This window comes from Armigeres subalbatus, chromosome 3, assembly GCF_024139115.2.
Source record: "Armigeres subalbatus isolate Guangzhou_Male chromosome 3, GZ_Asu_2, whole genome shotgun sequence".
Lineage (NCBI taxonomy): Eukaryota > Metazoa > Arthropoda > Insecta > Diptera > Culicidae > Armigeres > Armigeres subalbatus.
Window position 1 is genome coordinate 204706910 of NC_085141.1, and position 20506 is coordinate 204727415.

Below are 20506 nucleotides of genomic sequence, written 5' to 3' on the forward strand. Positions count from 1 at the left end.
TTCTAGCCTGAGATCTCAAATTTTAAGTATAAGAATGGTCTTGTAAAAGAAATCAACATTATTGATCCGATTGATTGAAAAATCTTATTCATGCCACTTTGCACGCCACGTTAGTCGCTTGACGAATAAGTCGTACTCAAAGATCACTTTCTATAAGAGCTAGCACATTACTTCTGTAGATGACAATGAAATTTTTAGCATAACTATTTAATTAACATTTATTTATTCATCTTTTTTATTCATTTCCAGGCAAGTGCCCATGTCCATTTCAAAGCGTTACGTTTTCTAACAACTGACAATAATTGGCTTTAATTTGAGCCCACAGTGGAGTGGAGTTATACTTTTGTTTTTCCTTTCTTACCTTTCATATACAGATACATGGAGTCCGAAGCAACATCCACATGGAACTATTTTGCTAAAAAGTGCATAAAAATTGAGCCGTGAATAAAAGTAGTTTAGCATATTCAATCGTATTTTGCAAACAATATTTCACGCTGGATATCTTAATTCAAAATGAACGGATTATCGCTACGCGTTTCGTCTATTCGAGCGAATGAAAACGTGAAGAAAAATTCTGAAATACGAATGGATCTACTCAAAGTGCCTTCATCATGTCTCTATCAACCTGGTTTGTGTATAAATAGCTACATGCCGAAATTGACAAAACCCTATCATAATTATGAATTAAATAATGTTTTTTCTCTGTAGAAAACAAATACATTACCGGTTTGGCGGAAGCAACATCCGTAGATGAGCAGATTCGAATACTAAAAGAGGTATGAATCGTAAACCTTCCATAGACTTACAAATGTATGACGTCTGATTCTTTTTCAGTATTCCGCTTATATTTTGGACATAGAGAAATCCCTTTTATCGAACATTCAAATTTTAGCAGAATTGTTCATAGAAGCTCCACTCAAGCATGCTGTAAAAAATACGATAACTAAGTACTTTTATATGAATTTTCAATTCTTCTTTGCTGGTGCATAAAATCAATCATTATTGCAGGTTTCTTGGTCAAGTCACAATTGGCAAGGAAGTCGTGGTGCAGGGTCTGTCGAACACGATCCGCAGTCGAATCCAAAGTTTCGACAAACAGCAGAAAAGCACTTTGGCTAGTCGTAATGCAATCATCAACAGTATTGGAAGTTGCTTTGAGAACTTCAAGGTAGGAGTGGATGCCATTCGTTGTTGCTTGCAAGATATCCTGAGCTTCTTCAACAAGTCCTTGATGTTATATACGGAGCAACTGAGGTGCGTATTGCATGAATGTTGGGTATTTTCCAAATGAAGTTGTCATCTTGAAATATTCAGCCCGTGGCTGGTTCATCCCGTAACTTAATTTAAAAAAATCAGAATAATTCACCTTGCAGGCGATGATGCCTTTTCATGCATCAGAAAAAGGATTGAAGAAATCACTTAAGGGCAAAAAAGCACTTTAGGGGAATAGATCTCGATTTTTCTATCATTTGGCATGTTTTGCATTGCCACCATTCTTGAAAAACTTTTTTTTTCGATTTTGATTTTTTTTCCTAAAACATGATTTTTCAATGCAATATCCCATCGGCAAAATTTTTAAATAGCAACCCGACTAGAAAAGCATAAAAAAAATTTAACACAATTTTAACATATTATGAAATTTATAAATTATTTGATACGGTTTTGCTCTTAGTAACCAATATCTTTCAAATGTTGTAACAGGATTTTATCATAATATGATTTAAAAAATGCTTAACACCGAATAGCCCAACTGTAAACAATTAAAATAGATGTGGCAAAGTCTCCGCCTAATTTGTAATGTTTTTAGTTTCAACAAAACATTTCTGATTGTTGATCACAATCTGGAGACCTATCACGACCTGTAAAAAATTCAAACTGCACAGTAAACAATATATTTTGTATCTGATTCTGTTATAAATTTCTAACAACTATATTATTTTTATGATAAAATTGTAACAAAATTTGATAGTTTTTTTCATTTCAAATAGTATAATTTTTGATAGAAATTTAGATATTTTAACAACATCCTGCATCATGTTTCTAACAAATTTTGTTATAAAAATTTAGTATAACATAATAACATATATTGATATAATTTTGATATTGCCTTATAGTCGGGAAACAATGAGACCGCATTTCCCGTTGAATGCAACTTGTTGCGTGTAAATCGGGTTATGCTAGGTCCCAAAAAGTGTGTCTACCAAATTTGTACACATATACACACATATTCACACACATATACATACATACAGACATCACCTCAGTTCGTCGAGTTTTTTGGTATATAACATTGCAGTTTTCCAAGCCTTCTATCAAAAGTTCTTTGTTGGAATAATCCTATAGCCTTTCGGTACAACTTTGTTGTACGAGGAAGGCAAAAATCACATTATAATAAAAAATGCCGATGTATAGCTTAGTATGTTCAAATGTAGTTATTAAGGGAATGTGTCTAAACCAAATTACCATTTTTGCATTCATATAGGACTATGTTATGCGCCACTCTATATGCTTAGAAAAGTCGAGTATTTTGTCTATTGTTTTTTGCATGATATGAAAAGTAAATGAATATCTTCTAATCTTCTATCTTCTAATATATAAAAATGAAAAGGCTGCACGCTTAACATGAAAACGGCCAGATGGATTGGTGTCATTCCTTCAGCAAATCCGTAGTATATAATCTCCGACGGGTTTATATAATGTTTTCTCATGTGAAAATTACATGTTAAATTGAAAAATTAGTAAAAAACTGAAATATATAATATATAATTTTTGATAGAAATTTAGATATTTTAACAACATCCTGCATCATGTTTCTAACAAATTTTGTTATAAAAATTTAGTATAACATAATTACATATATTGATATAATTTTGATATTACCTTATAGTCGGGAAACAATGAGACCGCATTTCCCGTTGAATGCAACTTGTTGCGTGTAAATTGGGTTATGCTAGGTCCCAAAAAGTGTGTCTACTAAATTTGTACACATATACACACACACATTCACACACACATACATACATACAGACATCACCTCAGTTCGTCGAGCTTTTGATCGGTATATAACACTGCGGGTTTCCGGGCCTTCTATCAAAAGTTCTTTGTTGGAATAATCCTATAGCCTTTCGGTACAACTTTGTTGTACGAGGAAGGCAAAAATCACATTATAATAAAAAATGCCGATGTATAGCTTAGTATGTTCAAATGTAGTTATTAAGGGAATGTGTCTAAACCAAATTACCATTTTTGCATTCATTTAGGACTATGTTATGCGCCACTCTATATGCTTAGAAAAGTCGAGTATTTTGTCTATTGTTTTTTGCATGATATGAAAAGTAAATGAATATCTTCTAATATATAAAAATGAAAAGGCTGGACGCTTAACATGAAAACGGCCAGATGGATTGGTGTCATTCCTTCAGCAAATCCGTAGTATATAATCTCCGACGGGTTTATATAATGTTTTCTCATGTGAAAATTACATGTTAAATTGAAAAATTAGTAAAAAACTGAAATATTCCCATGGACAAATGGCCAACTAATTTCAAGCTGAAGTTCAGGCAATTCTTGAATGCTCTGAATTATTTGCATAATGTCTAACAGTCAAGCAGCATTGAGTGCTTTGAAATCAGCAACATGCAGATCTAAACTCGTTTGGGAATGTGTTCAGTCACTCCAAACCTTGGGTAGTCGTGTAACAAAGTGAACCTGTATTGGGTTCCTGGTCATTGTGGCATTGAAGGCAATGAAAAAGCTGATATGCGGGCCAGACTTCTTCATCTCGACAATTCATAGGTCCCGAACCATTTTGTGGTGTATCTGCGTGTTGTTTTCAAATGGAACCCAAATCTTGGAAGAAAATAAAAGACATCTGGAAAAACACGTTGATTGCTAGGCAGTCAAAACGTTTCATCACATCAAACGTATATATCACTCCCAAAATTTTAGATCTTTCAAAAAAGATCTTAACACATTCACAGGTCTTATAAAAGGCCATTGCCCGAGCCTATATCACTTGAAGCTGTTAGGAAAACTTCAAGATGATGTCGTTTCTGCGGCATACATGTAGAAGACTCAGAACATCTGTTATGCCATTGCCCGGCAATTAGAAAGGGATTACAGTTCTTCAACAAGGGGCTGATATAACCCTCAGAAGTTTGGAGAACATGTCCCAATATGGTAGTACGATTCATCAGAACCATAATACCGCCTTGGGATGACGCTGATAGTCAAGGTAATGCAATTGCTCTAAATAGTAATGATGCATCAATTTGACAAAGCTAGATCATATGGGGCATATATCACAATAGATCTAACAAATGGTCGCAGTGATTAAAATACCCAACAAGGAAAAAAAAGAAACTGAAATTAAGATTTCTATGGGATTTTGCATGGATACTGGGCAGTTCATAATGCATATTCTCGTCTACCGTGACCTGCCCTAATTCCGCGCATCGCCTAATACCGTGGTTTTCATAAAAAATCAGAACCTGGCTATCATGGACATCACATTATTTGGTGAAATGTTCAAACATAAAATGTTTTAATATTTAGCATTAGCATTGAGCATTTCGCACAAATTCGTAGGTGGTACAAGCCAAGACTATTGTATGAGAGTAGCATCACTTTCATCCGTTACCACAGGTATTGATTTGGGACTAATCAATATCTCTTAGATGGAAGCAATGCACTCTCCTATAGTCGAGATCTGTCCTAGCCACGTACTTGCGAATGCTGAGGAAGTAGAAGGATGGTTTGTTGAACACCTACTTAAGAAAGATGCAGAGAACTCTACGACCTCTTATAGGTGTTACGGGAGGTTTTGGGATTGTGTGCAGGAAGGGTGTAACAGTAGAAATTGTTTTGGTAGAATGTGAAACACGGAAAGAACTTGGATAGAAATACAAAGTAGGAAAGGGACGAGCCTGGAATTGAACCCACGACCTCCTGCTTATAAGGCAAAAGCGGTAGCCACTAGACCACCGAGCTCGTCCTAACATAAAATGTTTGAACATTTCACCAAATAATACGATGTTCATGATAGCCAAGTTCTGATTTTTGATGAAAACCACGGTATTAGGCGATGCGCGGAATTAGGGCAGGTCACGGTACTTGCAGGACAATGTTTGCCGTGTGGGTCAACTAGTGATGAATAAAATGGTAATTAAACGGGATAGGGCATTTTCTTTCTTTCGTCATTGTCTCAAAAATCAATAAAAACTACACTTTTCCTACGACGATGGACGGAAATACCTGCCGTATCACTACCGGAAAGTCATTTTTTAAAAACTCTATTTTTTTTGCAAGTACGAATTTGCATAAAGGCAAATTTAGAATTTTTACGACAATAAAGGAAAATTTATGGTTGTTTGTAATTGCGGAATTTTGCCATATCCACGTAATCATAAATAAAACCACTTATTGATCAGTTTTGTCTTTGTCGTACAGTTTTTGTTATATACCATTAGAATCAACTTGACAAATTTAGTAAATTAGCATTAGCATTAGCATTAGCATTTAGCAGTTCGCACAATTTCGTAGGTGGTACAAGCCAAGACTATTGTATGAGAGTAGCATCACTTTCATCCGTTACCACAGATATTGATTTGGGACTAATCACTAACTCTTAGATGGAAGCAATGTACTCTCCAATAATCGAGATCTGTCCTAGCCACGTCCTTGCGAATGCTGAGGAAGGGGAAGGATGGTTTGTTGAACACCTAATTAAGAAAGATGCAGAGAACTCTACGACCTCTCATAGGTGCCACGGGAGGTTGTGGGATTGTGTGGAAGGTTATAACAGTAGGAAACGTTTTGATATAACGTGAAACACAGAAAGAACTAAGATAGAAATACAAAGTATGAAAGGGACGAGCCTGGAGTTGAACCCACGACCTCCTGCTTATAAGGCAGAAGCGGTAGCTACAAGACCACCTAGCTCTTCTAACTTGACAAATTTAGTAAATGTCTGTTTATTCATGTATATTAGACCTCTTCATGTTTTCAGAAAGTATCAAAAATTCAACCGGTCAGCCTGGAATCACAATTTTTATGCTAAAATAAGTCTCCTGACAAATTTTCAGCTAATTCGGATAAAATTTCGAGGTGGCTCAAGTCGATTTAGTGTTTTTGGGCTATTTTCAATTTTAGAAAAAATCTAACAAGAGATATAAACGACGAAAACTATCGCAACAACATCTACACGGAAGCTTTTGGTGTGCTCTAAAAGTCTTGTGAACATTGCGATTCACTCCGTTCACGTTTTGTCCATGTTAAAGTGATTTTAAGCTTTCAAGTGCATAAAAATACTGTTTCCCCCAAAAGTCGTTGTTTTTCAAAATTCCTGAGTTCATGACAAATGATTGTAAATTTATTATATTATTATTCCTCTTTTTTCCTTGAAAATTTGAGTAATATAATTGCCCATGTGCGATTTACCGTTAAATTCTTAAAAATCAGAAGCTGAACATTTGTCATAAATTTGCATGCTGAGATTTCTTCAAACAAGTTGTTCAAACAAAGAAGCTTCGATTTCACTTGTTACTACGATGCACTCAATGTTAAAAGCATGCAGACATATGATGAAACTAACAAAATTAGTCGTTTGTTGTAAGCATCAAATATCATATGATGTGATTTATGTTTTGTTCGAACAACTTGCTTGAAGAAATCTTAACGTGCAAATTTATGACAAATGTTCAGCTTCTGATTTTTAAAAATTTAACGTGTAAGAGAGCTAACCGCGGTGGAGGTTGGTACTCAGATTCTGATGGCTTTTCCGCAAACGTGACCTTTAAGTGGTCTTGTTGTGTAGGGGTTAGCACGCCTATCTAGAGAGTAGGAGGTTGAGGGTTCGAGTCCCTCCAAGACACGTGGATTCTTTTTCGCAAATTTCATATCAATTTGTCCATTTCGAAACATATGCTGTGCATATGCACAGCCAAGATATTTAACAAAAATTTTTTTTCGTACGGCCGAGTTGCCGAATAATATGCAATTAATTGTTACATTCACAGGTCTTATAACAGGCCATTGCCCGAGCCGATTTCACTTGAAGCTGTTAGGAAAACTTCAAGATGATGTCGTTTCTGCGGCATACATGTAGAAAGTATTTATTCTCTTTAATCCTCAAAAAAAAATTTTTTTTTGATACCCAGGATTTCGAAACATTTATGCGATAATTGCCAGGATTAGGATAGTCTCGAAAAGATAAAAAAAAACTGGATTTTTTGTTCCGCGACATCCTGGGATGGACTCTTTATTGCTATGTTATCGCATAATGTTCGTCACAACAATTTAAAACGTAAATCGCATGTAGTATGTACGTTGTACTACAACAATAAACATGCATAAGATCTGTAGAAAATTACCATAATTTCGGGGTTTTAGGAATAGTAATGTAGGGTTAGGAAGTTTATTCTACAAAATTGAAGTAAAAGCTTATCGTGACTTTTTTTCTGATAATTTTGAATAATTATTGTACAGATATAAATGCATACTAATATAACATAGAATGCATAATGCATTTGAATATTTGACTTACAACAAAAATAATATTTATTTTTTACTTTCAGCCAAAATATATCACCTTCTGACAAAAGTGAAATTAGTCTCTACATTCATGTGACTATCCGCGTGGCGATATCGTGCTTTAACCAGTTTGCCGGTTCAATAAGGAGCACATACGAGGGTGAAAAGAACGTCGAGAAACTGATTCTCATCTGCTGGGATCTGTTAGAAAACCCAGAAATACCCATGGATACGAAAATTAACTGCGGCATACTGATCACGATGAATGCAAACATGGAGAAGCGATACCTACGCTTGACAGAGCGTATATTCTCTGAAGAAAACTCGACGAAGAAGTTGTGCCTATTGAATGGCGTTATTTGTACCATCGAGACGGAGTTCTTCGGCGAACCAGATTTCAACGGTTTCAATATATTTTCGAGAACGGCGAACGTGCTGAAGGAGATTTCTGAGGAGAACTCTATAGAACCCAGTATAATATTAGGTGTATCGAGAGGTTTTCTACAAATGACCAAAAGGCTACTGTCTTTGCAGCTGGTTGAGTATATGAAGAGAGAGCATAGGGAATTAATCGAAATTCTCGCAGTAAACCTTGGGTATTCACTATCTCATTTAGATCATTACATGGACAGTGTTCGTCATCTTTGTAAAGAACTGTTGAAACTGACAATTCAGTTAGGAGTCAAAGTAAATGACAAGCTAAACCACATCATTTACGACTACATCAGAAACGTAAGCATCAACATCAATACGAAATGTATCTTAATAGGCGCTATCTGCTCGATAGTGAAAGCAAAAGCCGTACTACAAGCCGTACCAAATGTGATAGAATTTTTACTGAAATCTTTGACGACTAATGATCATGCCAACATCAATCTGCACATCAACAACTGCTATGAAACACTCATGATGTCGTATGGATACGAAGAGAACAAACAGGAATGGTTCAACAAGTGGATCAACCCCGTACTGGTAGAGATCGCCAAGAACGACAACAATGCGGAAGTAAAGCAAACGCTTTTCGATCTCATCCGTAAGGCAATTAAGGCTTATCCCGAAATTGCGATATGCATGATCGAGAGCAAGACCACTGTCAATTTCGGTCTGATCTTGACCTCATTGGGAATAGCGAAAAAGACTGGTCTGTTTGACAAAATCTGTTCGAATGAATTAAAATGGAAGAATTTGCTTCCATACCGGGAAATTAAACTTGCCATGGTCTCAGCGGATGACTCCACGCGAATGTCTGCTCTACATCTGTTGACAGAATGCCATAAAAGTACTGAACTGTTTACGAAACAAGATCTTGAATGCATTCTGTTCTTCCTGGAAACTAATATCAACGTGCAAGCACCTTCTTTGAGGCAGAAAATCACATGTTATATGAAAAATGCACTGAATCGACTCAAGTCTGGGTTCCTCAGTATCATAAAGAAGTCCGATACCGATGGTAAAAGTCATTACTACTATGACTTTGTGAAAAGGCTACATCACTTTTGTATAGACAATCTCTTCGTAGGAGCTAATTACAGTCGTCGAACGATATCGTTTCAAGTGTTGATTCAGTTGTTGCAAATAGCTAGCTATATATTTTATGACAATGAGAACACGAGTATGTGGAATGAGCAACAAGTGCATACCTTGTTGAACTCATTAAATGACAGCTACGAGACAAATAAGGTCTACTGCATGAGTGTGCTGTTCTACTGTCCAAAATATTATTTTGACAGCTTCACCCACTTGATTAATTATGATGTCGTCAAAATACTCATGACCAGCATCAAGCCCAATGATACCATCTCGGCGGCATATTACCTAGAATATTTATGTTTCGTTAATACAAATATTGAACCTCCAATGATAGCTGACTGTTCCAGTTCTACTATTCAACCAAAGGTAAGCACTTTTTGATTTAGTCAGAAGCATTTTATTACATTCCCATTCAATAAAATGATGTATGATGAATGGGTGATCCACCATGTCTAATGTGTTGACAAATATCTACATGAAAGAATGACGGCTTTGGCCGGTTTTGTTCTATTATTGTCAGTGGGATTTTTTTATGGCTGATTATGCTCAAATTTGGCCAAAATATTCTTTGCATATCATAGAATATTGTGGCCAAATTTCATAAAATTTGGTCAGAAAAACCTCCATGACAATAATAGAACAAACCTGCCAAAGCCGTCTTTTCCCCTAACAAATTTATCCAGATGCCAGATTTTCTTAAAATTATGCACCGTTCTGACTCAAATTCCGAACATGACTCATTCCGAACACTCGCTTTTAAATGTCCATTTATGCTTAATTCGTGTAATTCTCTCCACAGAAGCTTGAATTCGTTTGTAATCTTGATCCTCAGTGCGGAAAACTAATTAAATAGTTTTAGGGCGCTAAAACGCCAGTGTTAGGAATATGAGCCATGTTCGGGACTTTTTAAAGCGTTTTTTAAAGCAGGTCATAATCCGGTAACACAGTCCACATCTATTTGATTCAATCAAAATGCTCACGAAAAAATCACGACGCTATTAGGCTTATAATGGAAACTCGTAATTTTGTGGTCATAATTGAAGTTTTGGGACGAAATATGGCTGAGATATCTCAAACAAGAGGATTTATGGGGGCTTCTATCATGTGTGGTCAATATCATGTATTTTTTGTAGAATTTGTGGAAATTTTACACAGTTGCTAAACAAGTTTTTAATGTCAACTTCTTCTTATTCCTAAAAATCACTTTAACGAAGAAATTTAAAAAAAAATCTTCTTATTGGCATATTCATTAAGCACTTCCGCAGTTTTGACCTGCGAGGTTCCTAAACCAAGTTACCATTTTTAAATTTGTATATCATGAAGCTAACACGATGATACTTGTATACCCAGGCATGTAGAGATATTTTTTTGTATGCCCAGGGATGTTGAGAAAATTTCCTATACCGGACCGAGAATCTAACCCAGCCACCTTCATCATGGTCTTGCTATGTAGCATGGAAGGCGCCTTATTAATGATATACAATTTGTTTAAGTCAGTTTGCAATTGACCAGGAGCTTCGAACTTGAATTATCAATTGAGAATGCTTATTCCAAAGTAAAGTGAGTAGTAGAAAAAATTAAAAGCATTCCATTTCATTTGTCAACAGGTGCACAAAACACTTCTATGGTGTGATCAGATCCTACAACAAGATTTGCTTGTGGCAAAAGCATCGCTGCTCCGAGCAGCACGTGACAATCCCATGTTTGGGTCTTTGGGATGCATCCGCCATTTGCTGAGCAAACTGGACTTCAAGGAAATTTCCAAATGTAATCATTGGGCCACATTCATCGCAAAACTGGTGCTAACCTGTCAAGAATTAACTCAAGTAGTGTCCACAGTAGTAAACAGCTCTTCACCTGAAGGCCATTTGCCGAACGATTTCAGTGCCATTGAAAATTACGGTTTCGACGAAGATGTAGAAATGCAGTCCATTGAGCCATCCGGTGATGAGGAAACAGGGGACGAAAATTGCATTGATCTTAAAACTACTCCCCAAATGGTGCTTTTATGTTCATGGCGGACTGTGAAAGAGGTTTCACTGATTTTAGGAGATATAGCGTTCCGCAGTCCGATTATTAAGAATCGACATTCCATAGACGCTGAAACTCCAGAAGATGGCTACGGTCTTGTAAGCTGTGATAGAATTATTGAAATAGGCTCTCATTTTACACAGTTGCTAGCGGAGACGAAACATCGAGGGGCGTTCGAGCAAGCCTATGTCGGTTTTTCCAAATTGTGCATACGACTTTGGGGTTCGCAGCATTCCGAGCTACATCAACTGCCTATGAAATGGCTGCAGGAAATGATTAATGTGATCAATAGTGAAGGGTCCGTTGACAATGGAGACAGCAACCTCAACCCTGATAAAATATGCTCAACACGACGAAGTGCAGGCATTCCGTACATGATGCAGGCCCTCATTACATCAGAACTCCAAGTCAGCTCATCCAAAGGACTGCAGTTTTCAGTAAGGAAACTGATCGAGCTGTGCCGACGTGGATCTACGGCTCAAACACGAACTCATTCATTGAATATATTACGCGCTTTGTTTCGTTCTACTGATCTTGGAGAAGCCATCGGAGAATTCGTTTCGGACGGCATTGAGTGCGCCATAAATGGATACGATGCAGAATGTTGGTCGGTAAGTTACTTGATACTCATAATTAGTTCCAGAACAATATATAAACATCTTTGTAGTGTATCGACAACTATAATCCAATATGAAAAGGTCGATAAAATGTAGTCACCTGTAAGAGTGACCGTTCCGAATTGAGATACAGCTTAAGAGATGTAATGTAACGAGAAAGATAAATACAGGGAGTTGAGTGTTGACTGTTAACCGACACAGTTGTGTTTTTACTAAAATGCCATCCCGAATATCACGGTTACAACAGTGGCGACGTGGATGAATTTTTGTTTTTCGTTTTAACGCGTGTGATAAATTTTGTTTATATACCAGTGAAATTGTTTGGAATGGCGTGTTTTTACAGTAAACTTATTATTACATGTGCCGTGAATTTTAGCCCGTACAATATGTGTTACTCACCAGCATTCTGTTTTATCCTTCATCAATTTTTTCTTCAACCGCTATATAGCAGTTGGTTTGTTAGTTTTTGTTGATGGAAGTGGTTCAAAGTATTTTTATTTTTTAGATAGAACATTTGAGAGAACAGCATTTATAGGATTTATTTCTGAAACATGTGAGGTTTCTTTTTAGTCCATTCCTGTTTTGTGTTAGCTGTATCTCTCCTTTTTGTGTTCTATAGTTTGTTTTTACCTATGCATAATACCGCAATAACGTTGCTTTGAGATGCTGAAGTGAGTACTTTATTTGGACTTTTATTTTGACCGTGTTGAGCTTAGGAGAAGCGATTGTATCTCATGAGTGCGAGTATAACGATTTTTGTATAGAAATTTGAGATAACCGACGACTGGAAAGACGCAGCCGAGGATGATCAAAAGCTCTAGAAGATGCATTGAGTACACCCCGTGTAACGCATTATGAATGGTTGAAATTTAGCCCAGTCGGTATGGTATTTGTAACTTTGTTGGATGTACAAGTGTGCATCACTTGTTGAACAGCTGACGTTATGTTTTTGTCCCACATGGAGTCATCATTGCATCGTTTCGCTGTGCAGCTATTTATGAATGTCGACGTAGTTTTAATTGGACGTCCTTGCAAGATCACATGCTTCACGCTATAGGTAGTTGAGCTTATTTTGGACAGAGTGCTGAAGATGTAGGTTGATGTTATTTAAAATATGTGTAGGACAAACCAGTTGTGATCTGTTAGCCGAAAACGTATATGTTTTCATTAAGGGAAGAGAATATACGAATTATTAACTATTAGTGTTTATTTCCCTATTTATATTCTTAGACGGAAAAAAAAAATTTAAAAATGTATATTTAAAGAATTGTGAATAAGAAGATCGATATATTCCAAACGTGCTATTATTATATAATTTTCTGCCCTCAAGAAAATAACGAGATACAACTTGCCTTCAGAGATGATTATTTTAATAACGATATATTGACGTTACTGTTTTTGATCCTGCAAGCTATAATAAACTTTAGATTTCCTATTGTTTCATAGGGATTTTTGTTCTTAGGGTAGAGGATTGTAGTGTATCGACAACTATAATCCAATATGAAAAGGTCGATAAAATGTAGTCACCTGTAAGAGTGACCGTTCCGAATTGAAAGACAGCTTAAGAGATGTAATGTAACGAGAAAGATAAATACAGGGAGTTGAGTGTTGACTGTTAACCGACACAGTTGTGTTTTTTACTAAAATGCCATCCCAAATATCACGGTTACAACAATCTTGAGGCCGTTTTATCGAGTAAGGCCGTTTCAAATATTATTTAAAATATAGTTCTATTCATTTTTCAGTAGTCAAGGAGAATAATAATTAAATTGTTGATAAAATCAATCTGATGAGGCCTCTCTGCATGCCTTGTTACGCAAAACTTCGATCAACTTTAGAAATAATTATAGAATGAGTAAAATATGTTACCCTTTTATTTAGGAACGCAACTCTTCAACGCTTTTATTTTCTTCTTTGATGATTCGAGTATTCGGAGTTCAACGTACTAAGGATTCAGAAAACTTGAACATTCGAAATAAGATGACTGGACGCATATTTTTCTTAAGGTAAGTGAATAATCATTAGCGTCAAAATTAAACTTGAACCCTATTTTTTTTGCAGATATCCTCAGTTGTATGACTTTTTTATAACAGAGCTGGAGAAGGCTAGCCAAATTATTGTAAAAGGGGCTCGCAGTAAAAAATTGCACCCGTTGTTATTGCTTTTGAGTAGGCTTTACCCTTCGGCGCTCGAAGGAAGTGAATCGAACTTGAAGGTAAAATTACAAATCCAATAGCATGGTCTTGTTAATTAGAAATACCCTTTTCAGTTGTCTAGATTTGTACCGATTGTGTCGATCTGTTCAGGATGCGCGGAACTACAAACGCGATATCTGGCTGCCAAGTTCATTGCGATCATCGTTTCACCTGATTTGGTATTCGATAGGATATTCTTGCTGCTTGAAAGTTTGAACCGATCCAATAACAAAGGAATCAATCCGAACTCTCTACACGGGGCACTCCTGCAAATACTTTACCTGGTGAAGACTAGGACTTTGGGGGTAATGCCCGAATCCAGCAATCAACTGAACAATTGGATTGAACTGTACACTGCTATTTCAAACTACCTGTTTGAAGTGAAACCAAACTTCGTCCTGTACGGTGCCATTATAGATATACTGATTGAGATTCTGGCAAGGTTAGCAATATTGAAAACAGATGAATTATGTAAACTCTGTGATCGAATAACAAATTATTGATCTTTTTCCCAGATGCCAAAATGTAATTTTCACAGAGGATGATCAATTCCTGGACGATCTGAGCAACATTGTAGATTATTTATTCAACTTGACAAAACAGAAAAGTTTTTATGGTACAGAGCTCATAATGCGAAAACTTGTTCTGATAAAAGTAGTTATGTACATGTACAATGACGATGAAAACGTACCGAACGGTTGCTTCCTCTGTGATATTGACCCCGACAAGCATGGCTACGACTATCTTGAAGCAGCTATGAATATCATTCTCCTGATTTTGGACTGTCAAGATTTCTCGGTGAATGCAGAACAGTACGAACTGGATAGAATGGAAATATTCTACATACGACATCTGAGCAACTGCAAACGGACAAAAATTAAAGCGTTACAAAACGAGTTTATCAAGTCTCCATCATTCCACCATTTCTTAAAAATGATCATTGGGAAGAACGTGAATTATAACTGTACGGTGAAAGCTTATACAATCATAAGTTTTAGTATAACAGGTGTGCAAACATTGGTGACATCTTGCAGCAGCAGAGAAAATATGAAAACACTATACGAAAGTGCGATTCGAAAACCCGATCAGCTAAGGGCCAGTATTTATAAATGCATCAAATGTATATATAATGCAGAAATGAAAAATGCGGACAGTGCTCTAGATGTAAACATTCTGCCGACCATGGCTTCAGCTATACAATGCTACAGCATCAGGTGAGTGTTCGTCAGTTGATCATCTACGTCTAGGGGAGAACTGTGCATAACGCACCCACGGGGCAGAATTGCCTCACTCATATAATCTTTTGTAGGACATTTATGAACGAATATTATCATTACAACTCAATAATCATTATCCACTATTGAGCTGCAATGGAAGAAATAAGTAAAATTCCTTCATTTTCACTTTAATTTAACGATTTGCGATTCTTTCATCTCACCCGTAAGATTGTCGTTCAATCCGTTAAGACTAAACAAACAACCATGCGTTCACCATTATTTTACATGCAATTGAGTCACCACCATTAAAGCGTTTTGTTGTTTTCGTTGTTTTGAATAGGAGATCATTGTGAGCTAGTTGATATTTTGTGAAACGGTGCGGTATTCTTGGTATTTTTGACGATCACATCGAAAATATTGAGGAAAGCATTATGGACTGTCCTCCCCTACATCTTTAACGTATAAGGCTAACCAGCCAATAGCCAATCCAATGTTCTAAATTACAAAGATTTAGCCCATACTTATATCAAACAAGTTATAATGACGTGCTCTTTTCGTGTAGGCCGAAGTATCGCAATTCTGCACTTTACTAATTGAAAATCATAAATCATATGTGAGCCCTTTAACGGAAGCTACGCACAACTGTCATTTTTGTTATTTCACGCATGCTGCGACGCAGCAAAGCTAAATCAACAGAACTGACAGTTGTGCGCCGCCTCCATATCGAGTGGTGTGCCCCCGAAAACGCGAGCACTTTGAAACTTGGATTCCGTGAGGAGTGTCCTTAAATGAATCAAGCAACAACCCTTTATACTCACAGTTATATCACAGTATATCCAATCGTTGATGGGGGGTTTATATGAAGTTCATGGTTCGATCCCAGTCTTGGGGGTCGTACACTTATTACGCAAACAATTTTTCTGGGTTTTTCGACCCCCCCCCCATGTAAGATTTTTACCATACAAATGATTTTTTATTTACATGGCGCGTAAGAAAACAGCTGACCCCCCCTCCCCACAAAAGTGCTTACGTAATATGTGTACGGCCCATGCGCACTTTATATTCAAAAAAAATCTTTTAAGGCCCTCCGTGCTTCCTAACAAAAATCTATAGACGAATCCAAGTAAAACTAAGAAGAAGACACACGACGGTGTTAACTTTGACAGATCCTACAGCACAGCATAGGAAGATCATTTTAAAATGCTTATAATGAATTTTAGAGAAATTGTAATTAAAATCTGATTAATGTAGGGTACGGAAAAAGTTCTGAATTACATATACAGGAGCTTATCTCAATTTTTGAATATTTTCCAAAAATGTATCTATCATACAGTTCGGAACTTTTTCCGTATCATACTTCAATCAGATTTTAATTTACATTTTGTCTAGAATTTATTATAAACATTTAAATGATCTTCTATCTTTCAAAATCTGTCAAGATTCGTCTATTATAGAGCGAACATACAGCCTTTTCGTTACACCTTTTTGCAATTTTTATTTTAAATTTAATTTATTTATTTTAATGCAATGAAACATGTTTTTTTTTTCCCAGGGCCACAACTGTGCAAATTCTGAAGGTAACATCAAGGCGATTCAGTGAATCCAAATCCCTGGAATATCGCCTTAGTTACAGCAAAGCGTTGCTGGCTCTTTTACGTGACGATGATTCGGATATACGAGAATCGTCGGCGTCCATCGTGACGTTTTTGTTCAACCACGCCGAAGAGGTTAAAATTCGTAAGTCTCATTTAAACATATAAAACTATTATATATCTTGAAAAACACTTTCACAAATTTTCATTACAGAGCCCATCCTTTCATCATACGCCCAGAAACTATTTCTTCGCACTTTGTCAAAAACTATGCTGGCCAAGAAGTTTTCCATCAGCCAGGTTATCGCAATGATGTTGGTTCTCATGGCAAGTGAGTTGGACGAAGACGATGAAGATTGTTTGAGTGAAGAATCCGAAGTAAGCTTCATAGCCTGGAAACATGCACTAGAACGTAATTAAAATGTCTTATTTTCAGTTTAAGGTATTTGATAAAAACGAAGTCAACATCTACGGTGAAGCACAGTTGTTAAAGGAAATTTGTATGGTGGAAATACAAGCACTGATTGCCGAACATAATGTACATATCGAATCAAATATCGATAAGATTGTTAAAACTGCAGAGAAGATTTGCGCTGTAAAAATTGCATTTAGGAATATTCTGGTTGATGCTCAAAAACCTGCCAAACTGGTCAATATAACTGATGACCAACTCGAAATGTAAATAAATTATAACTGTATGTATATAGTAAATTATCAAAAGCATGGAGATGTTTTCATAAGGAAACTAAATTATTCGAAGTAATGTCGATTGATGAGGGTAATTCTGTGTAGAAACCAAGTTTCTGACTCACTTTTAATTGAGTTGTATTCAATTTAAAGTACGTGCAATAAATCCCTAAAATGTACCTTAGATTTTTCTATCCCGTTATAACATATCCATTAGCATTGCAAATTTCTGTTTTCACATTTTGTACCATATGGATTAAGGTGGCCCGAATACAAAATACAGTAGAATAACAATACAATTTATTGTAACACTACTATTAATAACATTCAATTGGCAATAGATTATACAGTCAAACCTCCATGAGTCGATATTGAAGGGACCATCGACTCATGGAAATATCGAGATGTGGAATAGGAAATCTTTGGAAAGCTCTTTGGAGGGACCATCACAGTAACCCAGAAAATATTTTTTGATATGGAATAATTTGCTTCCATGAGTCGATATCGAGTCATAGAACATCGACTCATGGAGGTTTGACTGTATTGTAAATGAAACCATAGAAATTCATTAGAATGCATTGTTATGAACCATTTACTCAAATGTAAATGAAGTTTTCGCAATAGAATGTACGGGTTGTTAAGTATCGTAACTATACAAAATCTGAGATTTTTCCATACATTTTTTCGTCACACAATAGATTGTATTGTTAATATATTGTTGAAATATCCAAACAAAACTGTTCAAAATACAATGGATTGTATTGTATTTCGGAGTTGAACTTAATCTGTAGATTAAAAAACACTTTAATAAAGATTTAAAAAATGTATTGTATTTGTATAGTAAAACAATACGATTTTTGATTTCTCAGTTGTGACAGCTTTACTGTTCAAAAATTTTATTTTAAAAGAAAAAATGCATATTTGGCGTTATGAGGCAAACATTGTTATATAGTTTATATGCAATGTAAAGAAACGTTTCCAAAGTTATCAGTGTATGAATCTTATGTATCAAAACGTTTCAAGAACAATTGCAAGTATTGTTACATTAGAGAAATATGTTGATGTATTGTATCCGCATTGTTGAAACAACCTTTGCAACCACCAAGAAACAATGTATCTTATTGTATACCGTACATTGTATGGTAATTCAATTGTTTACACCATTGAATCAATAGTACATTTTTATCCGGGGACCACACTTATATGAAAAAACCCAGATTAATCCACCTAGCGGTGATGGTGCCTTTCTCGTTCGTTCAAAAGGTTTGGAAAAATCTCAAATAACACCAATATGTGGATTGGTCTTATTTTTCATATTTGTTTATATGCATAAAAAATTCTCACAAACGCAATTTGTTTGCAAACAAATCGGATGAGCATAAGAGCAAAGAATGGCATTTTATTTTGTAGTTTTAAAATTAGTATTTTCGCCATAACTTTTGACCCAATTGTACGATCCGGTCAACTTTCTATAGGAAACAATGGGACAAGATTCTGCGTCGAATGCAATCTGTTGCGGGCGACCTGAGAAGCACACATATTGCACATCAATCACAGTAACTTATATATGACCGCATTCAGTCACAATATGGTTACTGCAACCAGATTTGTTCAACTTGTGTTGCTTGGGGAATAGATGAAGTCTAAGTGCTAGACTCACTAGCTAGTGCTAGCTCACTAGCTAAACTTTTTTGAACTCTTTTTCACAATAAATAGTAATTTAACCATAATATCTAAGCCCATAGTCCGATCTGGCCAATTCTCAATAAGAAAATATGAGACATTCTGCGTCGAATGCAATTTGTTGCGAGCAAATCGGTTGAGGAAAAGTGCCTGAAAAATGAGTGAGTTTTTTTCCGATTTTCCATAAAAAACCCTGATTAATCCACCTAGCGGTGATGGTGCCTTTCTCGTGCATTATGAAAATAGTATTTTTGGCCATTACTCTTGAGTCCATAGTCCGATCTGGCCAATTTTCAATAGAAACAATGGGAGAGTATTTTTGCGTCGAATGCAACTTGTTGCGAGTAAATCAGTTAAGGATAAATGCCTAAAAAATGAGTGACATTTTTTTACTCAATTTTGCTATGAAAAAGTGGTATTTTGACCATAACTTCTGAGCCCATTGTCCGATCTGACCAATTTTCAATAGGAAACAATGATAGAGTACCCTGCGTCGAATGCAACTTGTTGCGAGTAAATTGGTAAAGGGTAAGTGCCTGAAAATGAGTGACATTTTTTACACATTTTTTATATAAAAAGTGGTATTTTGGCCATAACTTTGATCCCATTGTCCGATCTGACCAATTTTCAATAGGAAACAATGGTAGAGTACCCTGCGTCGAATGCAACTTGTTGCGAGTAAATCAGTTAAGGATAAGTACTTGAAAATTAGTGAAATTTTTTTTGATGGGTGCGCACAGACGCACACACATACACACACACACACACACACACACACACACACACACACACACACACACACACACACACAAACACACACACACACACACACACACACACACACACACAGACATCACCTCGATTCGTCGAACTGAGTCGATTGGTATATAACACTATGGGTCTCCGAGCCTTCTATAAAAAGTTTGTTTTTGGAGCGATCATATAGCCTTTACCGTATACTTAGTATACGAGAAAACCAAAAATGTTATATTTTTCGATCCCATAGTCCGAAATGGCCAATTTTCAATAGGAAACAACGGGACAGGATTCTACGTCAATTGCAACTTGTTGTGAGCAAATCAGTTAAGGATATGCGCCCGAAAAATAAGCTGACATTTTACGCGATTTTTTCGTATGAATTTGTATTTTGGCCATAGAATTTCGAGTCCCATAGTTTGATCAGGCCACATTTCAAATGAAACAATGGTACATTTTGGGATTCTTCGTCAGATGCAATCTTGTTGCGAGCAAATCGGTTGAGGATAAGTGCCCGAAAAAAAATGAGGTGACATTTTACGCGATTTTTTTCGTATGAATTTGTATTTTGGCCATAACTTTCCGATCCCATAAGTTCGATTCCGGCCATATTTCAAATAGGAAACAATGGGACAGGATTCTTCAAAATCCAAATTGCAACTTATGTT

General features: G+C 36.1%; 1 protein-coding gene across 1 annotated transcript; it reads left to right on the forward strand.

Annotated features, from left to right (window-relative positions):
• The first annotated feature begins 374 nt into the window (after window positions 1–374).
• LOC134227115 (tRNA (32-2'-O)-methyltransferase regulator THADA) lies at window positions 375–17578 on the forward strand. Its single transcript, XM_062708393.1, has 13 exons — window positions 375–628; window positions 709–776; window positions 835–947; window positions 1009–1254; window positions 7575–9426; window positions 10668–11702; window positions 13590–13714; window positions 13770–13923; window positions 13978–14345; window positions 14419–15117; window positions 16673–16857; window positions 16927–17090; window positions 17149–17578. The coding sequence occupies exons 1-13, from the start codon at window positions 514–516 to the stop codon at window positions 17392–17394; spliced, it is 5370 nt and encodes a 1789-aa protein (XP_062564377.1). The 5' UTR covers window positions 375–513; the 3' UTR covers window positions 17395–17578.
• The last annotated feature ends 2928 nt before the right edge of the window (window positions 17579–20506 follow it).

Coding starts and splice junctions, on each gene's coding strand:
- LOC134227115 (XM_062708393.1), top strand. CDS start 514: ATGAACGGATTATCGCTACGCGTTTCGTCTATTCGAGCGAATGAAAAC. Junction 777..834: donor AGATTCGAATACTAAAAGAG/GTATGAATCGTA, acceptor ATTCTTTTTCAG/TATTCCGCTTATATTTTGGA. Junction 13,715..13,769: donor GGACGCATATTTTTCTTAAG/GTAAGTGAATAA, acceptor TTTTTTTTGCAG/ATATCCTCAGTTGTATGACT.